This window comes from Platalea leucorodia, assembly GCF_965183815.1.
Source record: "Platalea leucorodia genome assembly, chromosome: 1".
Classification (NCBI taxonomy): domain Eukaryota; kingdom Metazoa; phylum Chordata; class Aves; order Pelecaniformes; family Threskiornithidae; genus Platalea; species Platalea leucorodia.
In genome coordinates, this window is record NC_138823.1 from 32,540,553 (window position 1) to 32,567,151 (window position 26,599).

The 26,599-nt window shown below is 46.0% G+C and overlaps 1 protein-coding gene across 1 annotated transcript; it reads left to right on the top strand.

Moving 5' to 3' along the window:
• The first annotated feature begins 5,564 nt into the window (after positions 1-5,564).
• Positions 5,565-9,362, top strand: HEY1 (hes related family bHLH transcription factor with YRPW motif 1). Its single transcript, XM_082307301.1, has 5 exons — positions 5,565-5,909; positions 6,051-6,126; positions 6,246-6,329; positions 6,444-6,525; positions 7,365-9,362. The coding sequence occupies exons 1-5, from the start codon at positions 5,707-5,709 to the stop codon at positions 7,946-7,948; spliced, it is 1,029 nt and encodes a 342-aa protein (XP_082163427.1). The 5' UTR covers positions 5,565-5,706; the 3' UTR covers positions 7,949-9,362.
• The last annotated feature ends 17,237 nt before the right edge of the window (positions 9,363-26,599 follow it).

The following is a 26,599-nucleotide window of genomic DNA, read 5'->3' on the forward strand; positions in this document are numbered from 1 at the left end:
TATCTAAAGCAGACAAATCAGGTGACTTTGCCAGGATCTCCATGACGAAACCTCAGCTAAAGTCCCGACTGCCTTGTGGCAATTAAAAATCCCTGGCAATTTCTCACTCTTGTCACACATGCTAAACATCCCCTCACAGTTCATTTCCTTGCAATTGGGGGGTGCCTTATGTAGTGGTTGTTTCCCCCAAGTCTAACTTTTGCTCAGTTGGCTGATCGCTGTGGGACAGCAGGCATCTCGTAAATGCTGTGGCAGAAAGGTGTGAGATGAAGCCAAGTTATCACAGGAGAGAAAGTAAAGAGACACTTTTCCAGGAGTCAGTGTTCACCATGTCAGATAGGTAATATGCACCATTTTCATTTAACTTCTCTGTGCAATGGTCATCAAAGCTTTTCATAGCTGGTACCTTCAAAAGTAATAAACTATTACTTTGGTTTGCTTTATTCCAAACTGTACTTACCAACAGCTCAACTCTCATTTTTATTTTTGCACGATGAAATGTAGTTCTAGGAAACTTGTTAGGAAAAATGGTTTTCCATTTGCCCAAAAGTCAGGTTTTCCCCTTGAAAGAACGTACCTTTAAATAACAGTTTGCGTGGTAGAGCAAAAGGTCTGGGAATTGTTTTCTATCCTATGCTTCCTAGCAAGAATGAATAGCACACACACATTTTCCTCAAAGCTGCATCTTACTGGCAAAGAAAACTCAAATTAAGTCTCAGACTGTAAAGTCTTTGGAGCAGGGACTTCCCCTCCATACATCACTGTATAACACGAAGCATGGTTTGAACACTGCTCTTAAAACACTGAAGTTGCAAAATTGCACAGGAAAAATGGCCCGTCAGGCTGTTCCTTGACGGACTCTGAGGATTTCGACAGCAGGAAACCAGAGCAAGTTTCTGTATGATTATTCCTCAGTCCAGTTATGAGAAAAGTACTGTAGGAACAGAAGAAAACTATTTTGGCAAACTAGAGGGCTTGGTTGAAAAAAGGTCAGCAAAAAGAAAAACATGCTTTTACTCTGTGATATCTGGTGCAAACTGTACCATGTGATACTGAGGAATGAAGACGGGGATAAATAAACTGCCCAGCTATGGTGAAATTGTCACCTTGGTGGGATGCTGTCTGGAGGTGACATGCATCTGTGGCCATTGTCCCCTCTACCATTTGGCAGTGCTGATAGAGGTTATCCTGCCAATAACACGTTACTGAATTTCTTGTGTGATTTCACACACAAGGTACACTCTTACACACATGGACATTAGGTCATTTTCCTGTAATTAAGAGCAAAGATGGCTGCAAATCAAACCAGAGTTTTCTACAGAACGCCACCCCAAGTCAGGCCCCTTTTGCATCTGAGACAGCCATTAATTAAGGTGACCTGGTGTCATTCCTTCTGTAGGGTCTCAGCCTCCTTCAGTGCACAGGACAGCCTGTGCTTTGGGAATAGAGGAAGGGATGTCTAGTGGAAGAAGCTGCTGTCTGCAAGAGCCTTGACTCAGAAGGAGGTGTGCATAGAAAGATAAAAGGGGCTGGACTGATTGGAAAGAAAATCAAGTGATAAAATAGCCAATCTGCCTCTTCCCACTTCAGACAGAGGGCTGACTGAATATAAGGTAGCTTTGCCTGTCAGCGGCTTGAATGTGCGTTCACAGATTAGCCTTGTACACAGTTATAGCCCAGGTCTGGTTTTGGAGATGAGCTGAAGCCTAATCAGGTAAACGCAAAGTCTACCTGCATTGTTCAGAGCCATCCAGAGAAGAAATCTGTCTGCACTGCTGCTGTTAATATGCTGACAGTGCTAGTCTTGCTTATTTATAGCTATACACTACTTCCAAAAAATGAGAGCTCAAACCTATGCTGCAGCAGAAGTCTTGCAGCTGAGGCATTCTGCTTACAGTAAGCACTTTGATGTAAAAATTATCCCCGTCCTTGGCCAGCACGAAGACAGAAATGATGACCTGGACATCACTACAGATGCACGTGAGTGTGAATGTGTAATATCTATGTTCTTCTGCTGCAGTGGTTGCTCCAGCACGAAGATGCACGGCATCTGCACAGCAGAACTTGGGGCCAGCATGCTTAGAGTGCACCCAAGCCTAAGTTCTGAATGGGGTACCTGGACCTCAGAGATGTGCAGACGTGAATTTCAGCATTCAGCTCCCGAGAAAACACCTTTACACTCACAGTACTGCTAACAGATCATGCAAGAAATCTAAAACCCTCTTCTGTCATTCCCGTTCACTTCTCAAGCCCTTCCATTCGATCTGTGATAATTAGTTTTGAACTGTGTCAGTGGCACCCAACAATCGACACATTCAGCCAGAAGTCAGTGAAGAAGAAGACAAGATTTGGAGCAGCAACTTCTTGCTTGCAGAGCTGATGCTGCAGCTTGATATATGCGGGGGCGGCGGGGGGGGAGTGGGGGGCGTTGATGTTTTTGCCTGGCTGCAATGGAAGTGCCAGAGCCACCGGTTGAATTGGGCACAGTAACCATAGTAACGGCGAGTTTCCGGGACTCGGGGTGACAGGTTGACGGGATTACTCTTCAAAGCACTTGCTCCCTTGGGAGAGAAGACCTAAAGGAAGGGGATGGGAGTTAATTTAGCGCACACACTAGAGCAAGGGTCAGCAGTGGCAGGTCTCTGCTGGAGGGAAGCCTGCAGCAGCAATAAACAACTCCCTTTCAGTGGGACTTGGACTAGCACCGAAATCGCTGTAGGAGGCATTCAACAAAGAAAAATGGGGGGTTGCACACAAAAGTGACACCACTCCCTTCTAAGGGACAGTCGTGACCAACAGTTCCTGCTTGTTTCAAACCTGAGCCTCTGCTTTGCCATGCTGGCTTTACCCTGTCTTGCCGTTCCTGCCAGATACGGCTGCAGAGCCTGCATCTGGAAACGCTGAGTTGTGCCAGACCTGGAAGCGATGGGGAAGTGGGAGGGGAGGAAAATGTGCTGGTGTGCATGATAGGAAGGGGTGTGGGGTGCAGCTGTGGGACAAAATGTGGGGAGACTGAGGCACAGGCATGGCTGTAGTAAAAGGTGGGCAGGTAGGAGGCAAGAGGGTGCTTGCACTGTAGTGTGAAGCAGGGAGAAGGGAGGCATCATGGTGGTCTAGGGGACAGGAGAGAAGGCTGTCATCTCCTAAGGTTCATTGCCTCATTGCTGTGAAGGTATCAGTGGGCTCTGAAATTAAGCTCTTTTTAGAAGTGCCTTCTTGTGCACTGTCATTTTAATTTCCTTGGACTTTGGTGAGCAAAAGGCTGCTCTCCCGTCTGCCCTTCTGGCGACAAAGGTGCATGACAGCGCTGTCTCAATGTGTTGGAAATTTCTGGCTAATAAAACTGCCCTTTGGGCCATGGTTGACAATTAGAGCAATGCTGAGGGTCAGGCCCTGCCCAGTACCAGAAAAGCACAAGAGTAATTTATAGCTGGTTTTGCTGTCTGTTCCTCCTAGCGCTGGATGGGAAGATCAAAACCACATATGGGCAAACATTTCTTATCTTCCCATGGCAGCTGATAGCCAAATGCAATTGCTCACGCTGAGGCCCAGCTACACTCTACCTGCCTGTTCCTGTAAGGCATTCGGGGAAGTCAGTGTCTACATAAGCTCCGAAAGCATCTTTGGAGCCTGCCTGGCCCCAGTGGTTCATGGAGCTAAGGACAGGGGTCAGCTCCAGGATCTGACTGCTGGGTGGCCAGACCTCCACTCACAAGCAATGAATGCTTAATGCCAAGTAAGTTCTCTTAGGACTTTTTTTCCCCATAGTATGAAGAAGACATATACATGCCTGGATGGGAGAAGTCTGATGTGTAGTCTGCAGGCCAAAAAGGCATAAATGTCACTGTGCCTTCCACTGACCTGGCTTTTGGTCCTGTAACAGCAACTGGTACAGGCAGAGATGTCTTACAACAAAAATATAGAGACTGGAAAGGTGGATGTATAGAAGTGCTGACACAAGCTCAATTATAGCACTGCAGAAAGGACAGATTTCTGAAAAATGTAATGTGGGAACAGAATATTTCTATCATCTTCTGTTAGCTGCTTAGAGGTGGCTGCAGGACTGTTTCTATCTTCTTAACTGCAGCTCTTTTACCACCTTTAGCCTTGTCCTTGCTTCCATTTCCCTTCCCACCAGAGATGCTTTGCAAAAATATGGGCAACTGCATGAAATCTGGAGCAACCCTGTGCCAGGAACTTTAACCTAAACGAGTGGGAGGCTGAAAGTAGCTATTCCAGGGTCTTGAAATGGGGAAACCTGCGTTCATCAGTTCTTCGCTGCCACACTGTGCACATCTTAGTTATCCTCCAGCCCCTTCAATTGTGAAACACAAAAGAATCAACTTAGAAAAGGAGCATTAGTTGAAAGGCTTCATGTAAATGAAAATTTAATTATTATGAAACCACCTCAAAGACGACGCCCTCATTTCACCTGTCCCATTTTGCCAGTACCTCAGCCTGAGAAAGCTGGCAGAATGAAGAGGACTTGTGCTGGGGAACACGGCAATTTGGGGGAATACGGCATCCAGGCTCAGCGCCCTGCTTAGTGCAAAGTGGCATGTACTCACTGCGAGCGCGCCAGCCAGAACTCTGCACATACCGCATGCAACGCTGACCTTTCCTGTCATCCCTTCTTCCTTGCCAGCAACTGCACAGCGAAGTGCATTTGCTTTCAGCTGCTTAAAAACTGTTCCTGCCTCTCCCCACCTCAAAAATACGGGGGGGGAGACAAGGAAAGGATTTGGCCAGCAGATTTGCAGTTTAGAAAGGCACAGCCAAGAGGGACGCCTTGATTTCATTTGCACTGCCAACAAAGAAAAAAACCTAAGTCTAAGTCTCAGCCTCCTCAACTTTCGGGCCTCAGCCGCCCATTTAACTCGTTTTTTCGAAGGAGGGCAAGCTGCTCCCGCTCAGGCTTCCCCTTCTCACGCAGCGCGCTCCGGGCCTCGCTGCCGCCGCCGCCGCCGCCTGCCTCGGGGAAGCGCTCCGAAGCCACGCCGGCCTCGGAAGAGGCAATTAACCTCCACGGGGTGTCATCGACCCGCAGGGCCGGGGCCACCGGGGACCCCGGCGGGAGGGCTGAAGGCATCCCCGGGGGCGCCCCGGAGCTGCCCTGCCCACCGCCCGGCAGCGGCACCGCCAGCTTCCGCAGCCCGGGACGCGCTCCCTCCCCCCCATCCCCGCCCGCCAGCCCGCCGGCCCCCCCCCCCCCCTCCCCGCCCGCCCGCCCCCCCCCCCCCCCCCCCCCGCCGCCGCTGCTGCCGCCGCCGCCGCCGCCGCCGGGACCCGCACGCGGCGGCCGCCACTGCCGCGCGCCGCCCCGCGCCGGAGCGCCGCCGCCTGCCGCCCCCCGCGCCGCTTTCCCACGGCCGGCGGCGCGCGGCCGCGCCTCCCCCGCCGCCCCGCTCCCAGCCGAAGGGGGCGGGGCCCCGCGGCCGGCCGGCGGCAATTGGCTGAGGCGGGCGCGCCGGCGGCCAATGGGGGCGGTGGGGGCCGCGCGTGGCGGTGCTGGGCAGCGGGCGGCGGCGGGCGTGCTCTGCCCGGCTGCCTGCTGCCTGCCCGCCTGCTGCCCGCCCGGCTGCCTCCTGCCTGCCTGCCTCCTGCCTGCCCGCCCGGCTGCCTGCCCGCCCGGCTGCCCGCCCGGCTGCCTGCCCGCCTGCCCGCCCGCCCGGCCGCGGCGGGTAAGGGGTGAGGCGTGGAAACGCCATGGGGGAGACGGGTGCCGGGCGAGGCGCGGGGCGCGCGCTGGGCGCCCTCCTGCCGCGCGCCGGCCGCCGCCTCCCCGACGGCCGCCCGCGCCCCGCCGCCGCCGCCGCCATGAAGCGGGCGCACCCCGAGTACAGCTCGTCGGACAGCGAGGAGCTGGACGAGGCCGTCGAGGTGGAGAAGGAGAGCGCGGACGAGAACGGGTGAGCGCGGGAAGGGTGGGCGCCGTGAGGGGGCCCGCCGCCCGTTCCCCCCCTCAGCCCCGCGGGGCCCCGACGCCCCCCCCCCCCCCTTCCCCGGGGTGGCGGTGCCTGTGGTGACCGGTGTCCCGCTGCTCCCCGCAGGAACCTGAGCTCGGCCGCGGGCTCCATGTCGCCCTCCACCACCTCGCAGATCCTGGCCAGGAAGAGGCGCCGAGGGGTGAGTGCCCGCCGTCCGGCCGCGGCTCCCCTCAGCCCCGGCCCGGCCGCCCCCGGGCCCTCGGCGGCTCCCCTCAGCCCCGGCCCGGCCGCCCCCTGACCCTCCGCTTTCTGCCCTAGATCATCGAGAAGCGCCGCCGCGATCGCATCAACAACAGCCTGTCCGAGCTGAGGAGGCTGGTCCCCAGCGCCTTCGAGAAGCAGGTAGCGCCCGGCGACCCCCCGCGCTGCCTCCCCCCGCCCCCGGGAGGAAGGGTCGCCCCTCTTTACCGTCTCTGCTCCTGCCTAAAAAGTTTCATGCTTCCCCTTCTCTCCTAGGGATCAGCCAAGCTGGAAAAAGCAGAGATTCTGCAGATGACTGTCGATCATCTGAAAATGCTGCATACGGCAGGAGGGAAAGGTAAAGTTTTGTGCGTGACAGTGGGTCAGCAGCTCTGCAGAGAGGCTGCTGTGAGAGGAGCGCGTGCCCTGGCTTTTGGCGTGCGGTGTGTTGTGGGAGTGCTTGGAGAAAGCGAATGGAAACTCTTTTATGTTCCGTCAGGGATTTGGGACTTTCTTCTGCTTGACAAGATTTGCGGCATCGCTAGCACCGAAACATTTTACAGTGCTAGCTCCAGGTTGTTATAGGGGAGAGTGATTACAAGTCTCTCTAGCAATGTGTCAGCACTCTGAAGTGAATCGGCTTTTGGCAACTGGAAAAAACACAAAGTTTTTGTTGTCAAATGTTTGTTTCTCTAACTTTCTGAAAGTTCAGAACAGAAATCAGAAAAAAATACAGGATGAAATGAGTAGTGAATTGAATGAAACAAAAAGAGAATTAGCAAAAATCGTGAAATGCACTTTTAGGAAAAAAGTACGTTGCCTGCAGAAGTCCCCCCTGATAAGTTAGGACTTGTGTTTCTAATGAATTTCACTGCGCTGTGGTTTCGCTTGCACTGGGGAGACATGAAAAGAACAAAAGTACTTTCCTTCAGTGACAGTGTGCAATTTCAGTTTAAAAATGGCAGTCTGTGACTGGTCTTGGGACTTGCAGCATCACAGCACAGATATAAAAGAAAAGCTTGTTAGACAAAAAAAGAAAAAAAAAAAAAAGGAGCTTGGCAGCTAATCTATGGTTGGGAACACTAACCACATCCAAGTGAAATATGCTTATAGGGGAGGGTGGAGTGGGGAGGCTACATGTAGACAATGACTAGAAAACAGCATCTTAAGACTCCGTTCTTTGTTCTTTTCTCTTAGGTTATTTTGATGCTCATGCTTTGGCTATGGACTACCGGAGTCTAGGGTTTCGAGAGTGCCTGGCTGAAGTTGCTCGATACCTTAGTATTATAGAGGGTCTGGACGCCTCCGATCCTCTGCGAGTGCGGCTTGTGTCTCATCTCAATAACTACGCCTCTCAACGGGAAGCAGCAAGTAGTGCACACACTGGCATCGGACACATCCCTTGGGGCAGTGCCTTTGGACATCACCCTCACATATCTCACCCGTTGCTGCTGGCTCAAAATGGGCACGGTAATACCAGTACTACAGCATCTTCCACAGAACCGCATCACCAGACCAGAATTGCCGCCCCACACGCTGAAACTTCCTCACTCAGAGTGCCCCCAAACGGCAGCATTGGACCAGTGCTCCCCGTGGTCACATCTACTACCAAACTGTCTCCTCCTCTTCTCTCCTCCATGGCATCTCTCTCTGCGTTCCCCTTTTCATTTGGCTCCTTCCATCTGCTGTCCCCCAACGTGCTGAGCCCGTCTGCACCAACGCCGTCAGCAGCCCTTGGCAAACCGTACAGACCCTGGGGGACTGAGATTGGAGCCTTCTAAGAACTAACTCTTTAGTAAGGGTGGGGAAGCCTACAAACCTAGCTGAGCTGGGTTATGCCATGCTTGAAGTTCGTAATAACTGGGACAAAGGTACAGCTTCACCTTAACTAAGTTTGTCTAAAAACAGTCTCTTTGGATTTTTCTTTTTGTTTTCTACATTTTTGTATTAGCAATTTTTTTTTTTAAATAGTTGCTGAAGTTGTCCAAAAATAAAATTATAATAGTGGTTGTTAACACTTGTGTTAGATCTGTGCTAAGCATTTACATCACTTCTGTAAACAGTTTGTTTCAAATGTTTCATTTTTCCTGAGTACGTCAGACCGCCTTTTTATGAAGAGATATCACCTATTATTGTTAGCAATGGCCTAGTTTAGTTATTAATTTTTCCAAGACCACTCTTCTCAGCATTACCACGCTGTTTTTGTTAGTATATTGACATTGAGATGTTCTATAAAGAATTACTCTTTTTGTAAACTATATTTGAGTCTTATATTTCTGAACAAAGCGTTGACAAATCAAATGGACCAGCTTGACCAGCTTTATCTGAGAGCCCAATTTCTATTTCTTCTGCAGTGTTTTGGTATATTTACTGGTCTTACTCTAGTCCCTAGTGGACGTTGACTCACATCACAGAACCACTGCGCTATTTCTTCCACCAAAAGGAGCAGTGTGTGCTTTAGAGCAAACTCTAGAGTGGGGAGGGTGCAAAAGCCAAATTACATGCGCTCTTGGTGATGGGTTTAGTTGCTGGGGAAGTGAAGGGAAAAAAAGTTGTCACCTGCAGTAGTCTTCCAGCCGGAGCCGGCCATAGGCACCTTCATTTCATAGGGCCAGATTCTGCTTTGAGTCACGGTGGAGTCATTGTTCTATGACCCCATATTCTTGGGTAGCTGAGATCAGACTCGTGCCCTCTGTGACCTTCAAATTTGCACCTGAAACGAATGATGCTGGTATTTAAATGGCTAATGGAATGGTACAGTGGGAACCCGTTCAGTGCACAGCCTTGTTGCTTAGCAGATGTATCCTAACTGGTTGATTTTTCTATTGCGTTTTACTTTTAGGTGCAGTTCAGTGCCACTCCTCATTTTGTAAGGGCTCTGCTGCGTTCTTGTGTGCGTGAGAGTGTGTGCGTGTACATGTATATTTTGGTTGATTTCATAAGAATCTTAATCTGAACAGGTTTATCTAGTGAGTTCCACTGGACGGGGTTTGACTGCTCTTGTATTTGTGCTGTGGCTAAATAAAGGAGAAAGAACAAAGTATTTTAAATGACATGTTTGTCTGATATGTATCAGTGGAGAATTCTGTGTCTCTGCGTAGCACGGGAGATGTCGAACAATTGCTGTTTAGTCTTGCTGTGGGCATTTGTATTTACTTTTTTCTCAAATATTATGGTCTATTCAGCTACACTTTAGTACTTAGAGAACTGCGGTGCCTCAGAATAACAGTCGAGGGAATGAAATTTTAGGATACGTTTTGTGTCTCACTTCTACTTGCCTGGCAGTGTGTGGGCAGACGGCGAAGAGACCAGGGTTGCTGCTAAAGAAGAGGTTAAAGCTGCACCGCATCTGAATATCCTTACTGATGTGTATTAATATTAAAAAGCGATCATCTTTACAAATGCAGAGTCCTTTCCTGTCTAACTCATGAAATCTTTACCTACCCTATAGCTCTGGAACAAAGTTTTGTACCAAACGGGCTCACATTCAGTGTGTGAGTGCACAATCTACCCAAGGTCTCCGACCCATCTCTATTTGTCACTGAGCGGTATTACTAGCGTCTTACACTTTTTCTTGAAATAACAGCCTGACAGGCTTACAAGTAAATAGGTTTTCTCCAGATGTGGTCTGTCCTATCTGCAAATCTCTACCTGCAGAACATCGACGACTTCTCCTGGAAGCCCCTCACTTCTTTCCTGTGCGTTTGAATTTCTGGTACACTCGTGCTGGTAAATGGCACGTCCTTGTCTGGGTTTAGCTCTGCCAGAAGAGCAGAAAGAGCTCGGCCCTGTGGGAGACGAGAGCTTTGTTTAAAGAGGGGCTCTTGGGCCAATTAAGGAGTGGCAGTGATGAGAGGCTTTCTTGGAAGAAGGATTGCCGTGAGGCTGGAAAGAGTGGGAGGGCATTCAAGTGCGTAACCTTGTTTTACCTTCCTCCCTAGGCTGTAGGAGACCACTGCTAGAAATGAAACGCAAAACACTCTGGGAGCTGGAAATACATAGGTGTTATTGAGGAGAGATTATAGAGCATAGTATTTCATGTAGAAACATGAAATAAGAGGCTGTAAAATTCCAAATCCAGTTTCCTTTTCACAGTGTATATTGTCTCCTGTTTAATTATGCTCTGCCCTGTCCCTAATAGGTTTTTATACCAAATTAACAACTCCTACTTAGAAGATTGCTATAGTGCATGCAACTTTTCTTTAGATCTTTTAATAAATGGCAATGCTTCTCAGCCTTTTAATGGTTATTTCATTGACATTCAAATGACTTTGCCTGCCTCTAAATAGCTGGCTCTTTTGTGTAGAAAGACCCCTACAATTATTTTTGTCCCACTGTCCTACCCTTGAATGGACTTCAGAAGCAGAGAGTGCAATAAAAGTTTAGCTGCTGGTGTTTGGCTCTGCATCCGCTGTCCTCTCTTTCCATTACCAACGGCAAAGGTATTAATGAAAAGTGCTGATTTTATTCAACTTCTGCAGTAAGTCTATATTAATTTTTAGAGACTCAAAATCTACTGATGGTTATCGTAGAAAGAGATGAACGAATTGTAGGAACTTGCAAAAGCTAGTAATTCAAATGGGAAAAGCATGGCCCAGAAGCTGAAGCACCAGGGTCAGAAGTCCAGGGCTGTATTACTTCTTGTGCTGCTAACTTTTAGTAAATCATGCTTGGCAATCACTTAATCCGCATCTGTTTTGTCAGCGGAGAAAAAGGGATGGCAGCGCTTCTTCTCCTTTCACCAAGAGACAGTGGTAGTTGGAAATTTTCTATACGAATGACAAATGCTGTTGTTTCTCAAAAACTACAGTTCTGAGATGTTCTCCTATTTTTCTTTCCTATAGGATGCTAGGTTTCTAAAGAGAACCTGAGAAAGGCAAAATAAGCTTGCTTCTATAGACAACCGATATCTCCTGAGCCGAAAACATGTGCTTGTTTACCCTGTTGCAAAAGAGCAGTTCAGGAGCACAAGCTTACCTAGAGGGATGCCGGAGAAGAAAGGAAATGCATGTGTGACTTGATCCCATGACCCCCCAGCTACCTTCAGTTGCTTTCGATGAACTGTGTCCGTCTGGAAATCCTCAGGCTAAAGCTTTGTGTGGGATGTAAGACGATGTGGTATTTCATATAAGCTAATATTATCTTCCTTTATCAAGGAAGCTGGATTTGAGTGCAGAATAAATTTAAGAGGTTGGTAAATATGCATAAAACCAGATACAAACCTTTGGAAATCCATTCTGTGCTTTGGCATAAAGGAATAGCTCATGAAAGTGACATTTTTTAGCTTTTGGAAAGAAGCTGTCAGTAGTTCTTAAGCCAGTTTCTGTTCTGCGCTCCTGTCTTAACGCTAGTAGCATGACAGAGTTTATTAGGATCACGCCGAAAACCCCATGAATCCTGGCTATTGCTCTCTTCACTCACACATCAGCATGTGAGTCCCCAGGTGACAGGAGCCTTCCTAGACTATTGCATAGTGGTGGGAAGCCTGCCAGTTTTTTTTTTTTTTTCCAAGCAGCAAACAAGCCCAAGTGAGCACAGATAAACTGAAATCCTTCTTCCTGCTTTATATTGTGTGCATATTCACAAGCACTTCTTGCCAGAAACTCCCAGTTTGGATTGTAACATACTCTATGTGGAGCTGAAGTCTGTAGTGAATAATGTGGAGGTCATGGGCTTTGTGCTGGAAGGCAACAAAAATGATTTACAAAGCCCTTTTCTGAGGCCTTACATGAAAGGTTGCAGAGATGGGTTGTGGTACTTGTGACTCAGGATGCTAAGGCACGAATATGCCCGTGTATTAACCAGCCTACCCGGCCTCGTAGAGCACTGTGTGCTTTGCCTGTAACTGAATGCCTCTCTCTCCACTTGCCCAGCTTATAAATAAAAATTAGAACAGTCCCTTTCTTCTGGAGCCAGAAGATGCAGGCATTGACTCATGCTTGCAATATAGTAGCTTGACTGCGGCAATAAATGTTGAAATGCCAGTGCCTAGCAAGATACAGATACTTGAAGGTGTCTTTTGGGAGTCTGAAGTGTTCATTTGGTGAAAGCTTTTATTAAGGAAGTGCTTGGGTATTAGATGTTGTTCTCTCTTATTCCAGCTAGTCCCACACAATTTTTTCTCTAACAAATTCTGCTAATTATTCATGCAACTTGAACGAGTGGACCAAACTGCCTTGCTTTGACCTGTGCTGTGTGCAGCCTGCCCGAGCCTTCCCAGCAGTGCAAAGTTCATAGACAGAGGTTCTCTTCCTGCTGTTTTTCCTTTTTTCTTCAATACCTCATGTAACACAGCTGTATAATGCAGGAGGAGCTTATCCAAGTGCTCAAAACAGCTGAGCACTAGGGGCATTCTGCCCTGCTTATAGAGCCCTTAACCACATTACCTAGCTTGAACCTCTTCAGAGTCTTTTACCAGGCCGCCTTCTTCAGGTGAAGCCTCCTGGAAAGGAAAGGGGGTGGCTGGAACCAGTTCTGCACATCTTCTGCACTGCTGCTCGTCGGGGCAGCCACGGCACAGGGAGGGCTCTGCAGACCACTCTCTTCTCTCTGCATTGGTAAGGCTTCTTGGAGCTTTCCAGGTGGCTTGTATTTCTCCAAGGTAAGCTGTAAAATCTAGGCACAGACAGTAGTAATATGTTAAACGCTGATGGTAAGCGTGTTTCTCTGTTTTGCACTGCTTCCACAGAAGAAAGGATGTTGGGAGTAGAAAAGTTGGTGGCACAGCTCTGCAAGAGAACGGCAGGGAGCAGGAAGGAAGGCTGATGTGCAGGATCAGAAGAAAACTGAGGCTGTGAACAGATGAATGAAGAGTTGCATTGTTTGCATTGCCTGTTGCAAAGACACGGAAATAAGTGACGTCAGATGACAAAATAAGCTGCATGCAAGTATGTAAAGGATTCAGAGCAGGGAAGGTAATACTCTTAGTATTCAAAATTTTGCTCAATAAGTCAGAATCAGATGAGCAACATACAAAGACTGAGGAATGTAATTTAAAACCAGTAAGGTGCTGAAACAAATGTGTGTGAATGTCTTCATTGAATTTGATGGGTCATCTCACTGGCTAGGGAGGAACCAGGGCTCAGATGGAGTATCGCCGGCTATAAGAATGCTTTACGGCGTGATTTACTGATTGCATTTGTACAATCTGGTCAAGTGAGTGTAAGGAGACCAAGGAATTAAAGCGTGGTCCGTGCACGAGAGGGGGCTTGTGACCTAACTTGACAGAGAATTTGAAACATCAGGATAACTGATATGAGCTCTTAATGACCGGCAGCCGTTTCCACAAATCACTCAGCTTTTATCAGCAGCTACCACCTAGCTGCTGGTGCTGCTGCTTAGCCCTGGATTTTGCTGTGGTGGTTTTGGGCATGTGTTAGCCGTCTATGCAGGTATGAGGTCTCCTTCGCCATCAGGTGAGTGGGGCAGGTGCATGTTCAGACCAGTAGTGGAAAACTCTCTCTTCTAGTGAAAGGGAGGACGGAGCCTGCTTCTGAGATGAGGCAGGTCTGGTAGAGAGATAGCAGAGTTGCTAACTTGATTCATATTATATATGGCTATTGATAGCGCAGATAATAACTTGGTAATGCTGCTTCTTATTATCACCAAGCCTGTCTTCTTTAACAGAGGCCATTTCAGAGGCTGAATTTGTATATGAAAAGATGAAATGAGAATAATTGTCATCTGTTGTTGTTCAGTGATGGTTACGTAAAAGTTTGTGGGATTGGATAGGGACTAAAAATGTAGCAAAGGGAACTGAAGTCTGTGCTGTAGGAGCTCTTACATGCTACACAGCAGGTAGATCTATTTTTTACTGCATCAGGAAAACATCAATTTGATTGAACAATGTTCCCTGTATAATGTAGATGCCTAACTGTCTGTAGATTGCCCCTTTGAATTTCTCTGGGATTCATTGCGTCTTCTATTAAGAGGAAATTATCAACAACAAGAGGAAATCCTGTACTAGTACTGAATAGTCCTTATTTTAAAGGTACTTCCCTTCTTGTGGGAATTGTATATAATCAGAACAACACTCCATAAAACAGACGAATTATTTTAGAAGGAGACGGGTCAGCCTTTTATTTAAAAGGTCTGACGTTATTGTACATAAGAAAATCAATTGTTAGAGTGGATGACATTCTTCCACGAGCTGCCTGTGCTTCCCAAAGGTGGGGCAAAGTTGAAGGCATTGGTAACAGGAAGTTTGGGCTCCTGAGAGATTTTCATGTTTTCTGGAGCATGCAATGACAAAATTACCCTCTTTCTTCCCAAAAGCAGCACCAGGAATAATAATGATTAAACTTTACCCTGTTAAGAATTGGAGTAGGTGGAGATGTGAATGGTGCACATACTTGTTGGACAAACCCAAATATCCATTAAGTCGGTGTGGACAGGGTAAGGTGCATTAGTCAGCGGTGTGTTGCAAAGGCCATGCAAGCAGAAAGAGCAGCTCTTTTGAAGACAAACCCTTCCCTTCCATTAAGTTTCTGAGATCTGGCCCTCTACTTCAGTTCCAGCTGCAGAGACCTTTTCCACTGCATAAACCAGTATGGGCTGAGCAAGGGGCAGGTGCAGCCCCCACCTGAAGCCAGGGGCTGAGCTGCCACGTGGCCACAACTGTGTCCTGAGATTTGGGGCACCAACTCAAACAAGCACGCTGAGAGGCATGACTGTAGAACGAAAGCTACATGGTTGTCACTCCCTCACCTGTTAAATCCATGTCTTTTTCAAAGGAGAGGATTGAAATCCCACGTACCGCCCCCAGCCCAACCAGCCATGAAGCTGTGAGAGCCCTGAATGAGTCAGATACTCATTGAAAGAAGTTAAAGCAAAATCTGTTATGGGGCTTGAAAAATCTTGGGGCTGTTGTTGTTTTAGGCAATGTTTGTCCAGTTTTTATCCCCTCTCTGGGAAGTACGAAGGCTCCCTGCTTCTTCATGGTGCTGACAGAGGTCTGCAGGACTCTTTACACAGCCCCCTCAGGTCCGACCTCATCCTGCCAGTTCACAGACTGAAGCCTCATTTTCCGCCCCTGCAGCACAGCAACATCCCAGGCTGAAAGCACAGCTTCAATGACAGGGCTGGCTGAGAGCCACAGGGGCCCAAGACTGGGAATTCCCATGGTCTGCCCCCAGGGACAAAGCTGAAGGAGTGACGCATCAGGTTTCCGGGTAGAAAAATCCCTGCTTTTTTTTTTTTTTTTTTTTTTAACAGCATCAATATCCTCATAATGTGCTAGCCAGACAGTCTGACTTCATGCATTTTTTAAGCAAAAAGGGAGTAATAATGAAATTATTCTTTAGCTTTCATTTTGGCTGTATACTTTCTAATGCAAAAAAAAAAAGGTTCAAAATCCCTTCTTAATGCCAGTTCCTCTGCTAGGAACTGCAGCCTTCCCTCCATACTATTTTCATTGCCTTATGTGAGATAGAAACCCAGTCTGTATCAAACAGTTGCTGAGAAAGCTGTGATTCAAGCTTTATATAATGAAATACTTTTTATACCAGAGTCTATTGGGAAACAGCCTGTTCAGCTCAGCTATCTGCATTGCATTAACTTTTATAACCCAAAACTCCCATCAGAAAGAAGATTTTTATGAGATTGTATTTGACACGTCCCAAACAAGGTTTCTTTAACAACTATGTCTGACTGAGTGAAAAAGGCTAGAGAAGACTTTGCCAGCGGCTAGTGCCACCTCAGATTTAATTTTTTGGCAACAGCGTCTGCTCCTCACTCGTTTTTACTAGCAGAACTGTTGCAACAGTGCTGTTAATCCTATGGGACAGTGAGAGATGATGAAGATAAATCTGTATACAGAATTTGTACCCAGCATCTAGACCGACTTTGTTCCAAGACTGCAGAAGCTGCAGAATGAAATGTATTCCAGGGGAGTGGGTAGGGTACAGGGGAAAAGTTGAGACCCATTTTATGTTGAAGCCTGGCTCTAAAGAGGAGGTTTTTATTAATAAGCCTCCTTCTCCCTATCCCCAGGGCTTTTCAGTCTCAGCACTATTACATGTGCTCCCCCAAAGTTAAATTATATTTGCAATGTCCCGTGGAGGTGTTCTGGGTAGGGAGTTGGGACTCAGAAAGTTGAAAATCAAACAGTTGATTGAGTTGCTTGGCTGAGGTGTTTCGAACTGGGTTGTTTTTTTTTTTCCTTCAGGACTTCTGCAGCAATTCCTGGATTCAAAGCACAGCTGCTCTTGACTTTCTGGAAGGCACAGAGGGTGAGTACTTCTTCACATCAGGCTGAGCTACTTCCCACGTCAGAGTTTCAGGCAATGAGGAGCACCAGGAACCTTTGGAAACCTTTTCCTAGTCTCCCACAGCATTTAAGTAAATAGAAGCAAAAAAAATCCCACAGTACCCTTCAGTACCCTTAACTGTTGGATTGTATTTCACACTCCAAAGTTTCCTAGCACATTCAACTATTTCAGCAACAACTAGACCCCTTCACTACTCCCTGATGAAAGAAAATCCAGCCAGTGGTTGGAATGAAACAGATTTCTTAGGCAAAATTAATACTCCCCTTAGATGTGTTTTTGTGTGTTTGACTTCACAGCTCAACATTGTATTTTTAACACAGTCTTTTGTGGATAATGTACTAGGTCTTAAATAAATTATTTGAAGGCATATCTTCCCTTATGATGTCTCAGTTCATCATGCGTATGGTTCACCAGTAGGGCTGAAGGTCTTGGATTTGCTACTTAGACCCCTTCAACTGAGAGGGATAATTGGTGACACACGTAGGTTATCTCCATGTGGACCACAGCTAGAGCAGAGGGGATTTAAGGTGGAGAAAAATACCCATTTGAGGAGCTCTGTGTGTCGATGATGATGGGGGGGGATGCACAGATGAGGGCTCTGTTGAGACGGCACAGGTTGCCAGTGTGGCGCTGGGTCATGGTAGGCACATGGGGAAGTGCAAGCTGGGATCCCAGTGGAAAATCTTGCAGTGACAAAAATGTCTAGGAGGTGAAAATTGGCAGTTAGAGTGCAGCTTTGGGAGGAGTTAAAGGCATGAAAGGAAACTGGTTAGGACTGTGGAAAGAGGTTAGGGTTGAGGAGAGGCTTGTGTGTGAAGGGAGAGGATACTCCCCTCAATCCTCCTCATTTGCCAGAAATGTCATGGTGGTTACCAACCCTGCGTGACTCATCAGTAACTTGGACACGAGAGGTAGGATCTCCATCAGTCGGGCTGGACATTTATTCTGAGTGAAGCTGCCTCTGTTCATGAAATGAACATAATTACCTGGATGAGAAGCTGGCAATAAAACATTGCTCCTTTTGCACAAGGTGGCCCAAAACCTGACTTGCTGCAGGCACAGCTGTGCTCTTGCAGTCTTCCCTGGGCATAAGCAGTGCCATAGTAGATTTTTTCCCCTAATTACTTGTTTTGCATCTGTTGCCTCTCTAGTTTTATTGCCTGATACCAGGAACGATCACAAATGTGTAGCACTAAATAAACAACTAGATGCTTCAGCAAAGCATTTGTGTTTCCACATGGCTCAGTTGCTTCAAATGGCCAATCTGTACCTTGGAGTGATGGCAAGAACCTATTCAAGAAATGAACAAGAAGCCCTTATAACCTTGGGCAAGTCGTCTCCTCATGATGACGTCAGGAAAAAAATTGTAATTAGGACAGGAGGCTTGTTTAGGGAGCCTCCATAGGGAAAGAAACACTATATCTCTTTAGAGCAGGAAGGAAAACTCTTTTCTCGAGGACACACAAAAATATATCAGCTATGTCTCTTCTTAGGGAGTGTACAGAAAACACATTAGAGATTAGTGTCTCTGGAACAATTTTGGTTTACGCTCTGGCTTTCACAAGACAGAGGAGGAAGGTTGTGAGGCAGCAGAGCAATTGATGTATTCAGTGGTGTGGCCCATGGGAACGAAGGAGCGCTGTTTGGGGTGGGGTGTTGGCTGCACAATAGCGATGGAGCTGTTTAGGAAACACTTTCATATAATTTTATGAGAGAGAGAAAATAGGCGCCTATAGAAATAACTTTTACAACTCTGTTGATTTAAAAGAGAATGAGAGTGTAATGAGGGTGCTTTTGTTCCAGCAGAGGACTTTATAGTATGTATTGTCTCCTGACGTCTCTGTGGCTTTCTGCAGGTTGGGGCGCAGTGGGCTGACTCTCCTTGGCTTTCCTTCCCGTCCCTCCAAAGCCAGCAACTGTGGCTGGGCTCAGTTCTAACATGTAGGGCACAAGGGAAGAAGGATTTCCTTCAAAAAAACAAACAAACAAAAAAAACCTGTGCAGAGGCTTGGCATGATGGGTAATAATTAGAAGTTTCATCCTGCTGTCTTCATGGGCATGAGATCCCTGTTGCAGTCCAAGAGTGCCTTTTCTTCCTAGGACCTGTGGGATCAAGTGCTACGTGCTCAAAACTGCAAAGTAATAATTTCAGTGCCACTGAGCACTGAGAGATCCCTTACAGAAAATAATATAGTGTCAGAAAATATCTTTCTGCTCTGGAGCTGTACTGGCATCTCTATGGAGCGAGAGCATCGCACTCCTGCAAATGCCTATTCCGGATGAGGGACTGTGTTTATGCTCTCTTGAAATAGTCACTATTAATAGGTTTGAATTAACTGTTATTAAAAAATGAGAAAATAGTAACGGAGAAGCCCAGTCTGAAAAGTGAAATGCGGTGGGCACACTGAACTGTCCGAGTCCCACAGGCTGACACACAAGCGTACCTAAAAAATCCTCCCTCCTGGCCCCTGAGCTTCCTCCTATAATCTCAGAGATAACCCAGCCCATGCATCACATGCAAGGGATGACACAGCGTGACCTGAACGACACGCATGCCTCTAAGGTGTCCAGATGAGCAGGGAAGGATCAGTGTTACAATTTTTTTCCTAACAGATGCTTCATTCTGGACAAATCATTGAAGAAGTGAGATATGATTCAAACTATGTACACTGCTGGTATCGAAAACAAACCATGTCACTTTGACTTTCAAGAGGCAGTGATGCCTTGACTAGAGAGGAAGCCTGATGGCAAAGCACAGGGGTGCTGGCCGGAGGATTCCCATCGGCAATGGCTCTCATGTTGCTAAACTGCCAGAAAGTAAGCCCGTGCTTCTGGGAGGGAATGTTTGCCATCTACTTCCCTCTGTTGACTGAGTTACTGAAGTACACTAAACTTGGGTAAACTGAAGACGAATCTCACAGACAATGAAGTGGGGTTGAAAGGCAGACAATAGGCCAGATTCTTGGTACTGGTGAGCTGCTGGAGCTTTGATCAAAATATTGTAAAGGCTGAGGATTGGCCCACTTTGCCCTTAGTTTAAGCAGCCCCCTTTGAGACCATGCTCTCAAAAAGAAAAGACATGTTATGTGTACATGCTTTTCCAGGTGCTTCGTCTTTTTTATGTCTAAATAGTAACACCCCAACCTAAACTTTTCTTTGCATCAAACTGTCAGTCGTCACTGCTGCTTGGCATATAATCAGGGAGGAAAATGAAGCAGAACTGCAGTTTTCTTGTTCCAATACCATTTGTAAAACAACAGTTTCGTATTAGTCACCACAGCTACCAAATGCGGGCAGCGGTTCAGGAGAGCTTTCCAAGAGTATTGCTTTCTGTCACTGAAATGTTGGTAAACTCACACTGGCTGGAAGGATCTGTTTCCAGACCTTCATGGGGTGCTATGGAAATGTAATATGCATTATAGAGAGATACCTTTATTAAACCCTAACAGCTCATTTGCACTGGAGTCAAACTGCATACTATCTATCATCCTGTCCTGCTCTGCCTTGACCACAGAATATACATTTCTCTTCTGGGCAGGGAGAAATGGCAGCAGTGACTCACATTTGACACTTATGTCATTTGACATGAAAACCATTTCCACTGGAGACTTGCAAGACCCTGGCTTGCAGTTTCTTTTGTTTTCTCACTACTTCTCTGGCGTCCTCCTACGTGACATTGTGTTTGAAAATGCTAAAAGGGATGCTCAGTCGGCATAATATCCACACGATTTATTTTCTGCTGACAGAAGAATGTTACTCAAAGGGGCTTCAGCTCTGTATAAAGCACCCCTCAAATTTGGACAGATTCATGTTTGCGCTGGTTGCCTGAGACACACTGCAAGACAGCATGTCTGTGCCCAGAAACAGACTTCATCCGGACAAAGGCGCCTTCATGGCCTTGACACCATTCTTCCTCTGGGCATATGGGTGACTTTGAGGTGTCCCCTGAATTGGTTAAAAGAGCACCATAAGCTCTGCGTTATCATATGAGAAGTGAGCTGAAGTGCCCCATCACCTGCTGGACACTTTGTCGTAGCTCACCCTGTGCTGAGAGGCTACGGCCTGGGAGAGAGCTTGGAAATACTGTGGATCTCTTTAAGAGAGTAAATCTCTTAAAGCTTTTTGGCAAGAAGATGGGATCATCTGCCCATGTGCAGAATATATTGGCTGGCCACCACATGGTCGTTGTCAAAAATAGCCATGGGATCTCCTGAACATGCCAAGGAATGCTGCAGCTCTTTCTTGGTTGCCTTTGATCAGAGGCATAAGCTCATGATTTGCTTGGCTCTGCTCAGCAGATATATGTTTTAGGACTCTGGTTTTAGCTGTCATCACCAGGCCTCATTTGTTGTTATCTTTCCTTCAGGCCTGCTCTGGAACATACCAGTGGATTTGCTGAAAGGTCAGTCATCTTTTAACACTGGGAAGAATCAGGTTCTTCCCTCATTCAGCTCCTACATGGTGCTGTGCTCACTTGGGTTATCCTGCCAGAATCCTAAATAATCCTGAACGATGTGGGATCACTATTGAGCTCTCCTACTCCTAGCAGTTTCTTCTGGTTCCCTCAAATGTTCTGGGTGATGGGCCACCTGGAGCACACCCAAAACCATATACCATTAAATCAAGTGAGCATAAAGGTTCTATCATTTACATCTCTCTCCAAAAGGGTTGATAAAGAACTCCTCTTTGGGGTGGATTAAAATAGATATAAGTAATCTTTGCAGCCATCTTCAGAGATGCCTAACTACAACCTATTAAACATGTCCTTGACTTTAGCTTTAGTACGCAACATGATGGGAGAATTAGATAGGATGCACAGGGCTGTGGCCTGACTTTCTACTTTAAGGATAAGTTGGTTTGTGACTGGGAGTTATGATAAAACAGGCAAGCTCCTCTGTGCATTTCTTCTTGCTGTCAACATGAGACCAGTGTTGCCTGCATCCAGCACATGAGGACTTGCTCTTAATACATGCAACCGCTTAGGTACTTTGTTGGGATACAGAGTCTGTTATTGTTTGTATGTCTTGTACAAAACCCACTATTCTGATGGCTTCATTAATAACACAACAAGGACTGATAAACTCATTAGAGCTCTGGCAAGCAGGAAGGTAGGAAAGTAGCTCACCCAGAAAGTTCATCTGTGTCAGAGAATGGAGAGATGCAGCTCCTGAGCTGAGTCCCACACAGGGTCACAGGTGCTTAACTAGATAACTTTTTCTTTCTCTGTAGGAAGCCAAAGACAGTATTTCATTTGCTGATATTGCTTTTTTTGGTTTGCAGTCAGATACAGGTGCTGTTTGGATACATGTGATGAATGAATGATTGTTGTAGTTCCAGATCAACAGCAATGTACTTTCCACTTCAGGGAAAATTATGCCATGGTATCTAGATAAAAAGAGGATGTTGTCTGAAGGGCCATAGTATGTGCCTTTTCTTATTTACTCGAGTGACTCTAAATGCTTCCTTTTAAAATGACTCAGCTTTTCAACTATGAGATTTTGAATTACCCATTTGGGGCCTGATTCAACATTTATTGACATTGTGGAACAAATTTCTGTTGGTATTAGTGAATATTCAGGTCAGAACCTTTATTAGCCATGCAAAGATCAAATGAATGACCACACCTCTTAAGTGTTATTTTGTCCTTTTCTATGAAGTATACAGTTAATTTTAAATTGTATGCTTTTTAAAGTATGATCGAAATGCAAAGGTTTAAATCTATAACTGAAAAGATTTTACTTTGAGGATGTATTTATTGTGACTGTTATAAGACCATCAGTTTTTCTTTAGAATAATGAAAACTGAGATAAAGTTTCAATAGCAAAAATTCATTCAGTATTCTCTCAGGGATGAAAACATGAATGATCAAAACCAATTAAATGCTAGTGTAATACAAAACATTTGTAGCACTTACTAGTGATGTCCAGTTAAAAAATTCCATATATGTTCAGAATGCCGCAGCCATTTCATTATAATCCATTATCTTCTAAGAACCTGTGAAAATGGTCCTGGTTTAAGAAAATTAAGTAAATCAGATTGTGCTTAATGGGAAAGAAAAGGAAAGAACTTATTCTTAATTAATTTTGCAGATCCACATCTGGTTTTTGAGAGGCCAAGTTAATTCTTCACAAAAAGTAAAACACTTCTTCAGTTTGACAACAAGTATTGGATTCTGTGCAATTCCTTGTATGTGACTTAAACAGGTTTCCATAGGGTAAGCATTGCACTGTTTCAAGAAGCGCACATGAATTAATGAGGTCCGAACACTCAAAATTATGTGTTACCTCATTATTTATGTTTCTTTACCCCCTTGTGCAAATCCCAAAGAATGACCTGAATTTGCCATGAAGCATTTTTACCAGGACTTGTGAGTACTATCTTATTTTATGCTGTGATGGACAAAATACATAAGATGAGGTAAACCAGACTTATTTTAGAAACTCTGTCTGCTCTCTCCTTTACATATTTTTCTCTACCATGGCCTATGAGACCTCTTTTGCCAGAAAATATTAAGCAGCTTGTAGTAAGGGGGGTGTGTGGTGTCATTTCTAAGAGGTTCAATAGCGCTTGAGAAGTTCATGGATTCACATTCTCTTATGACTGCTGTACCAAATGAAGCCCAGTGCCATGCACAGGCTTACTCAGAGGATGGGTAGCTTGTAAGGGTAACTAAGGCAGTTACCTGGAGGACTTGGGTCATGAGACAGGCCCACTTAGGTAGGTAGCATATGAGTCATCCAAAGTGTGGGTGAGAAGACAGAGTTAGAGAAGCTTTAATTTCTGCTTTGAGTTGCCTTGAATTTAACACTATTTATAGGAACAGTGTCTGTGCTTCCAGCAACTTTCCAAAGGCAGCTTAAAATCTGTCAGTGGTGGCCAGGTGATTGCAGCTACCTGAATGTAGGACATTTTCACCAGAACCATGTACCTATCATCTGGCCCACTGTTTGCAGGAGTGGCCATTCTGTGGCCTTGCAGGTGGCCTGCGCTTCGTGAGGAGGCTGTTTCTGTGCAGGGCTATAGACTATTTCTTCTCTTCTGCATGAAGAATCCTCCTTGCTGGTCCCTTGTCAGAGGGTGTTTTTTTCTGCAGCTTTTTTGATAATTACGTGAAAATAATTTTAGGATTCCATGTGGAGTTGTTAATGCTTCATAGATCGTATTACTTTAGTGGCATATCATACACTAAACCTATGAAGACCTGTAGTTAATGGTTTCTCCAGTAGCAGGCTGATTGTTGCACTTGCTATTGAAAGTGCCACAGTTGTAATTTCATAGTGGAGTTGTTCCTCAGATGTAGATGTAATAAAATATCTGCAGTTACTGACATGGTTACCTCTGTTGATGTGTAGCAGCTACCTCATGCAATGCAATGAATACCATGAATATTCATAGTATCACCCACATACCCACTTGCTTTTGTCTTCCTAAAGTCTGTTGCTTCATCGATGCTATTTATCTCCATCTCCAGTCATTTCCTCAGAAACAGCCCTCAAAATGGTAAGATTCAGGAGTCTTACCTAATTCTGAGAAAACTGTGGAGTTATTCCAACTCTTCTTTAGGCATTTTGATATCTCAAATTCATAGTCTTTCTCCAAGACCAGCCACTGAATAAAACTGCAACTGCTCTAGCTACTTGCAGCTGTATTTTCAGCCAACCCTTGTCTGGCCAAGTATAATGAAGATAATTTCATATTTCATTTCTGTTTGCTTTCTTTTAAGACCACTGTAAACATAGCGGTCATGTGAAGAACAATACTGTCTTCGTAGTGGTGGAAAGATGTGAAAACATGTTTTAAGCCTTTTTCTTAGTGAGATAATATGCACTGTGCAAAAGCTTTTCTGTGCTTTCAGTCAGCTACAGCTTCTACTAAAAGGCTAGTGGAAAGAAAATAAGTCATTGTTAACACCAGAATAACGAATAAATCACTGAGCAGAATAAAGAGAAAGATCATGTTTTCCCATGTTGCACAAACCAAGAAAGTTTAAATTTACGGGTATAGCTATGCTGGGATTCAGTATCAGAGTATTTGTGTTTGATTTCCCCTGCAGAAATCAATATACTGCTTAGAAACATGGTGCGTTTCTTTTTTAACCATTCATTTTTGTTTACACTCCAGATCCATACATCATCTTATGCTGGGCATAGGACTTTAGAGCTACAAAATGCATACAGAGCTCTTTAGCAAGCTGGAATACTTAGTTGATTTCTTGTTTTTGTCCTGCCTTTAAGTCCATTGGAAAATAGTCTGAAATGTGGTGGAAAAAGGGAGAGATACAGGCTACACCTATGTGCTTTATTCCCCTGGGAAGCAATTATCTTTGATTTAGAAACCTCTTGCCTTTGTCTCTTTGCCTGGAGAATCCATAGGTTACAGGTAAAATAGTATCTGACTGCATGGTGGTCCCCCTGTGTTACAGGACATGGGAAAGCAGGGATCCCCTTCCAGTGTAGGGAATTATTCTTCTCCAAACCAAGAAAAGTCCAATTTCTCTCGGAAAGGAGTAAAATGGGAAGATGAAAAAATATCCCCTATATTTTATTGGTCCAAATAAAAAGAGAGGATTTTTTCCAGTATTAAAACATACAAAAAATTCCCAGTTTTCCATATAATCCGAGACAGTGCTCCAGACCGACAGTAGTAAGCAGTAGCATCTCTGGGTGACCTGTGCTAGCTAGGAGGGTTTCCATGTGGCAGCTTTTCGCCCTGCGCTAGAAGCTTTGAAAATAGGAAGTGTGCATGGGTATCCCTTTCCAGTGAGCCAGAAGAGCCACTCCACTTCTGAGACCCTGCATGGAGAGAGACCCTCTCCTTAGGGGAAGGACTACTCTTTGGCTGGTGACTGCCAAAAACAGGAGCCGGCTTATGCAGGCCAGGAAGGCACATCTGTACATCCGATGTGTAATGCTGTGGAGCATGTCTGACTGATCCTCAAGAGTTACACTGCTTAAACTGGGAAGAAATAGAATAATTTGAGAACATATAGACAAGCAAACTATACTTTTGAGGGATGACTCTGCCTTCATGCTGGTGTTTGAGTAGCGGGTGTGTGAGTAGGTTTCAGAGAGTTGGGGAGCTGCTGGTCTGGAGAAACAGAAGAATTTTGTCTAGGAAATTTCCCTTCTTTGCCAACAAATTCAAAGTTTCTTGTCTGCTTCTCTTTTTTTGAAAGAACTGATGAGCTTCTTTAAGATGTAGCAGATAGCAGACACCACTACCAGATGAAATCAAACACCTGTGGGGCTTGCAGTCGTGGGATGTTACAGATACCAGAAGTATGCATTGGCCTCAAAAAGTGATTAGACATATTAATAACAGAAAATATCCATAAGGGATGTTAAATATACTAAGTAAGTCTTGCTCAGGCAGCTTGACATGCATTTTGTTGGAGGCTGGAGAAGCATTGCCATGTGCCCATACGGTTCTTATACTGATTTTTGAGCATCTGTCACTGCCCAACAGCAGCGGCCGAGTACTGGGCCAAATGGGTACTTGGTCTCACCCAGTGCAGCTGCTCTTGCAAGTGAAGGTTGAAAAGATGCAGAATTAGTCAAACCTGCAAGACATCATTTTTGTAGATAGGTACTTGCTTAATTCAGAGGAAAACAGTAGGAGGACTCTGGAAAAGCTTAAAAAATCAGTCAATGTGTTGGGTAGCCCTGCTCAGAGCTACAGGACAGGCCCACAAGTCCTGTCCACACCCTCCCCTTCCTATCCGCCTTTGGCGAGGTCTCGGTGCAGAGGTGCAGTGAAGGGAAGGAGGTGGCTGAGTGGCTCTGGGAGTCAGCCTCAGCATTGCGGCAGCCGACTGGACTTACCCAGTGTCTCCTGGAGGAGAGAGGGAATCAAGTCCACTTTAATACTCACAAAAAACCCCAAGGACTAATTGGGCTGTGGTAGAAAACGACAGGAGCAGCCAGCCTGGCTGCAGGAAGAGTGGAGAACCATGACATGGGAAGCCTTGACCAGAGGAACCTGCTGTGCTGGGGGAAAAAGAGCCAGAGTTTGGTGGAGAACGAAGTGCCAGCTTTGCCTTGACTCCAGGGTCTGCAGGGACCTGCCCAGCCGTGGTGGCTCTACCTGCCCTCCGCACCGGCTGAGCTGAGCCAGCAGTGAGCTGAAGCTGAGCGCTTGCACTGGTGTGTCCTGGGACTCCCAGCA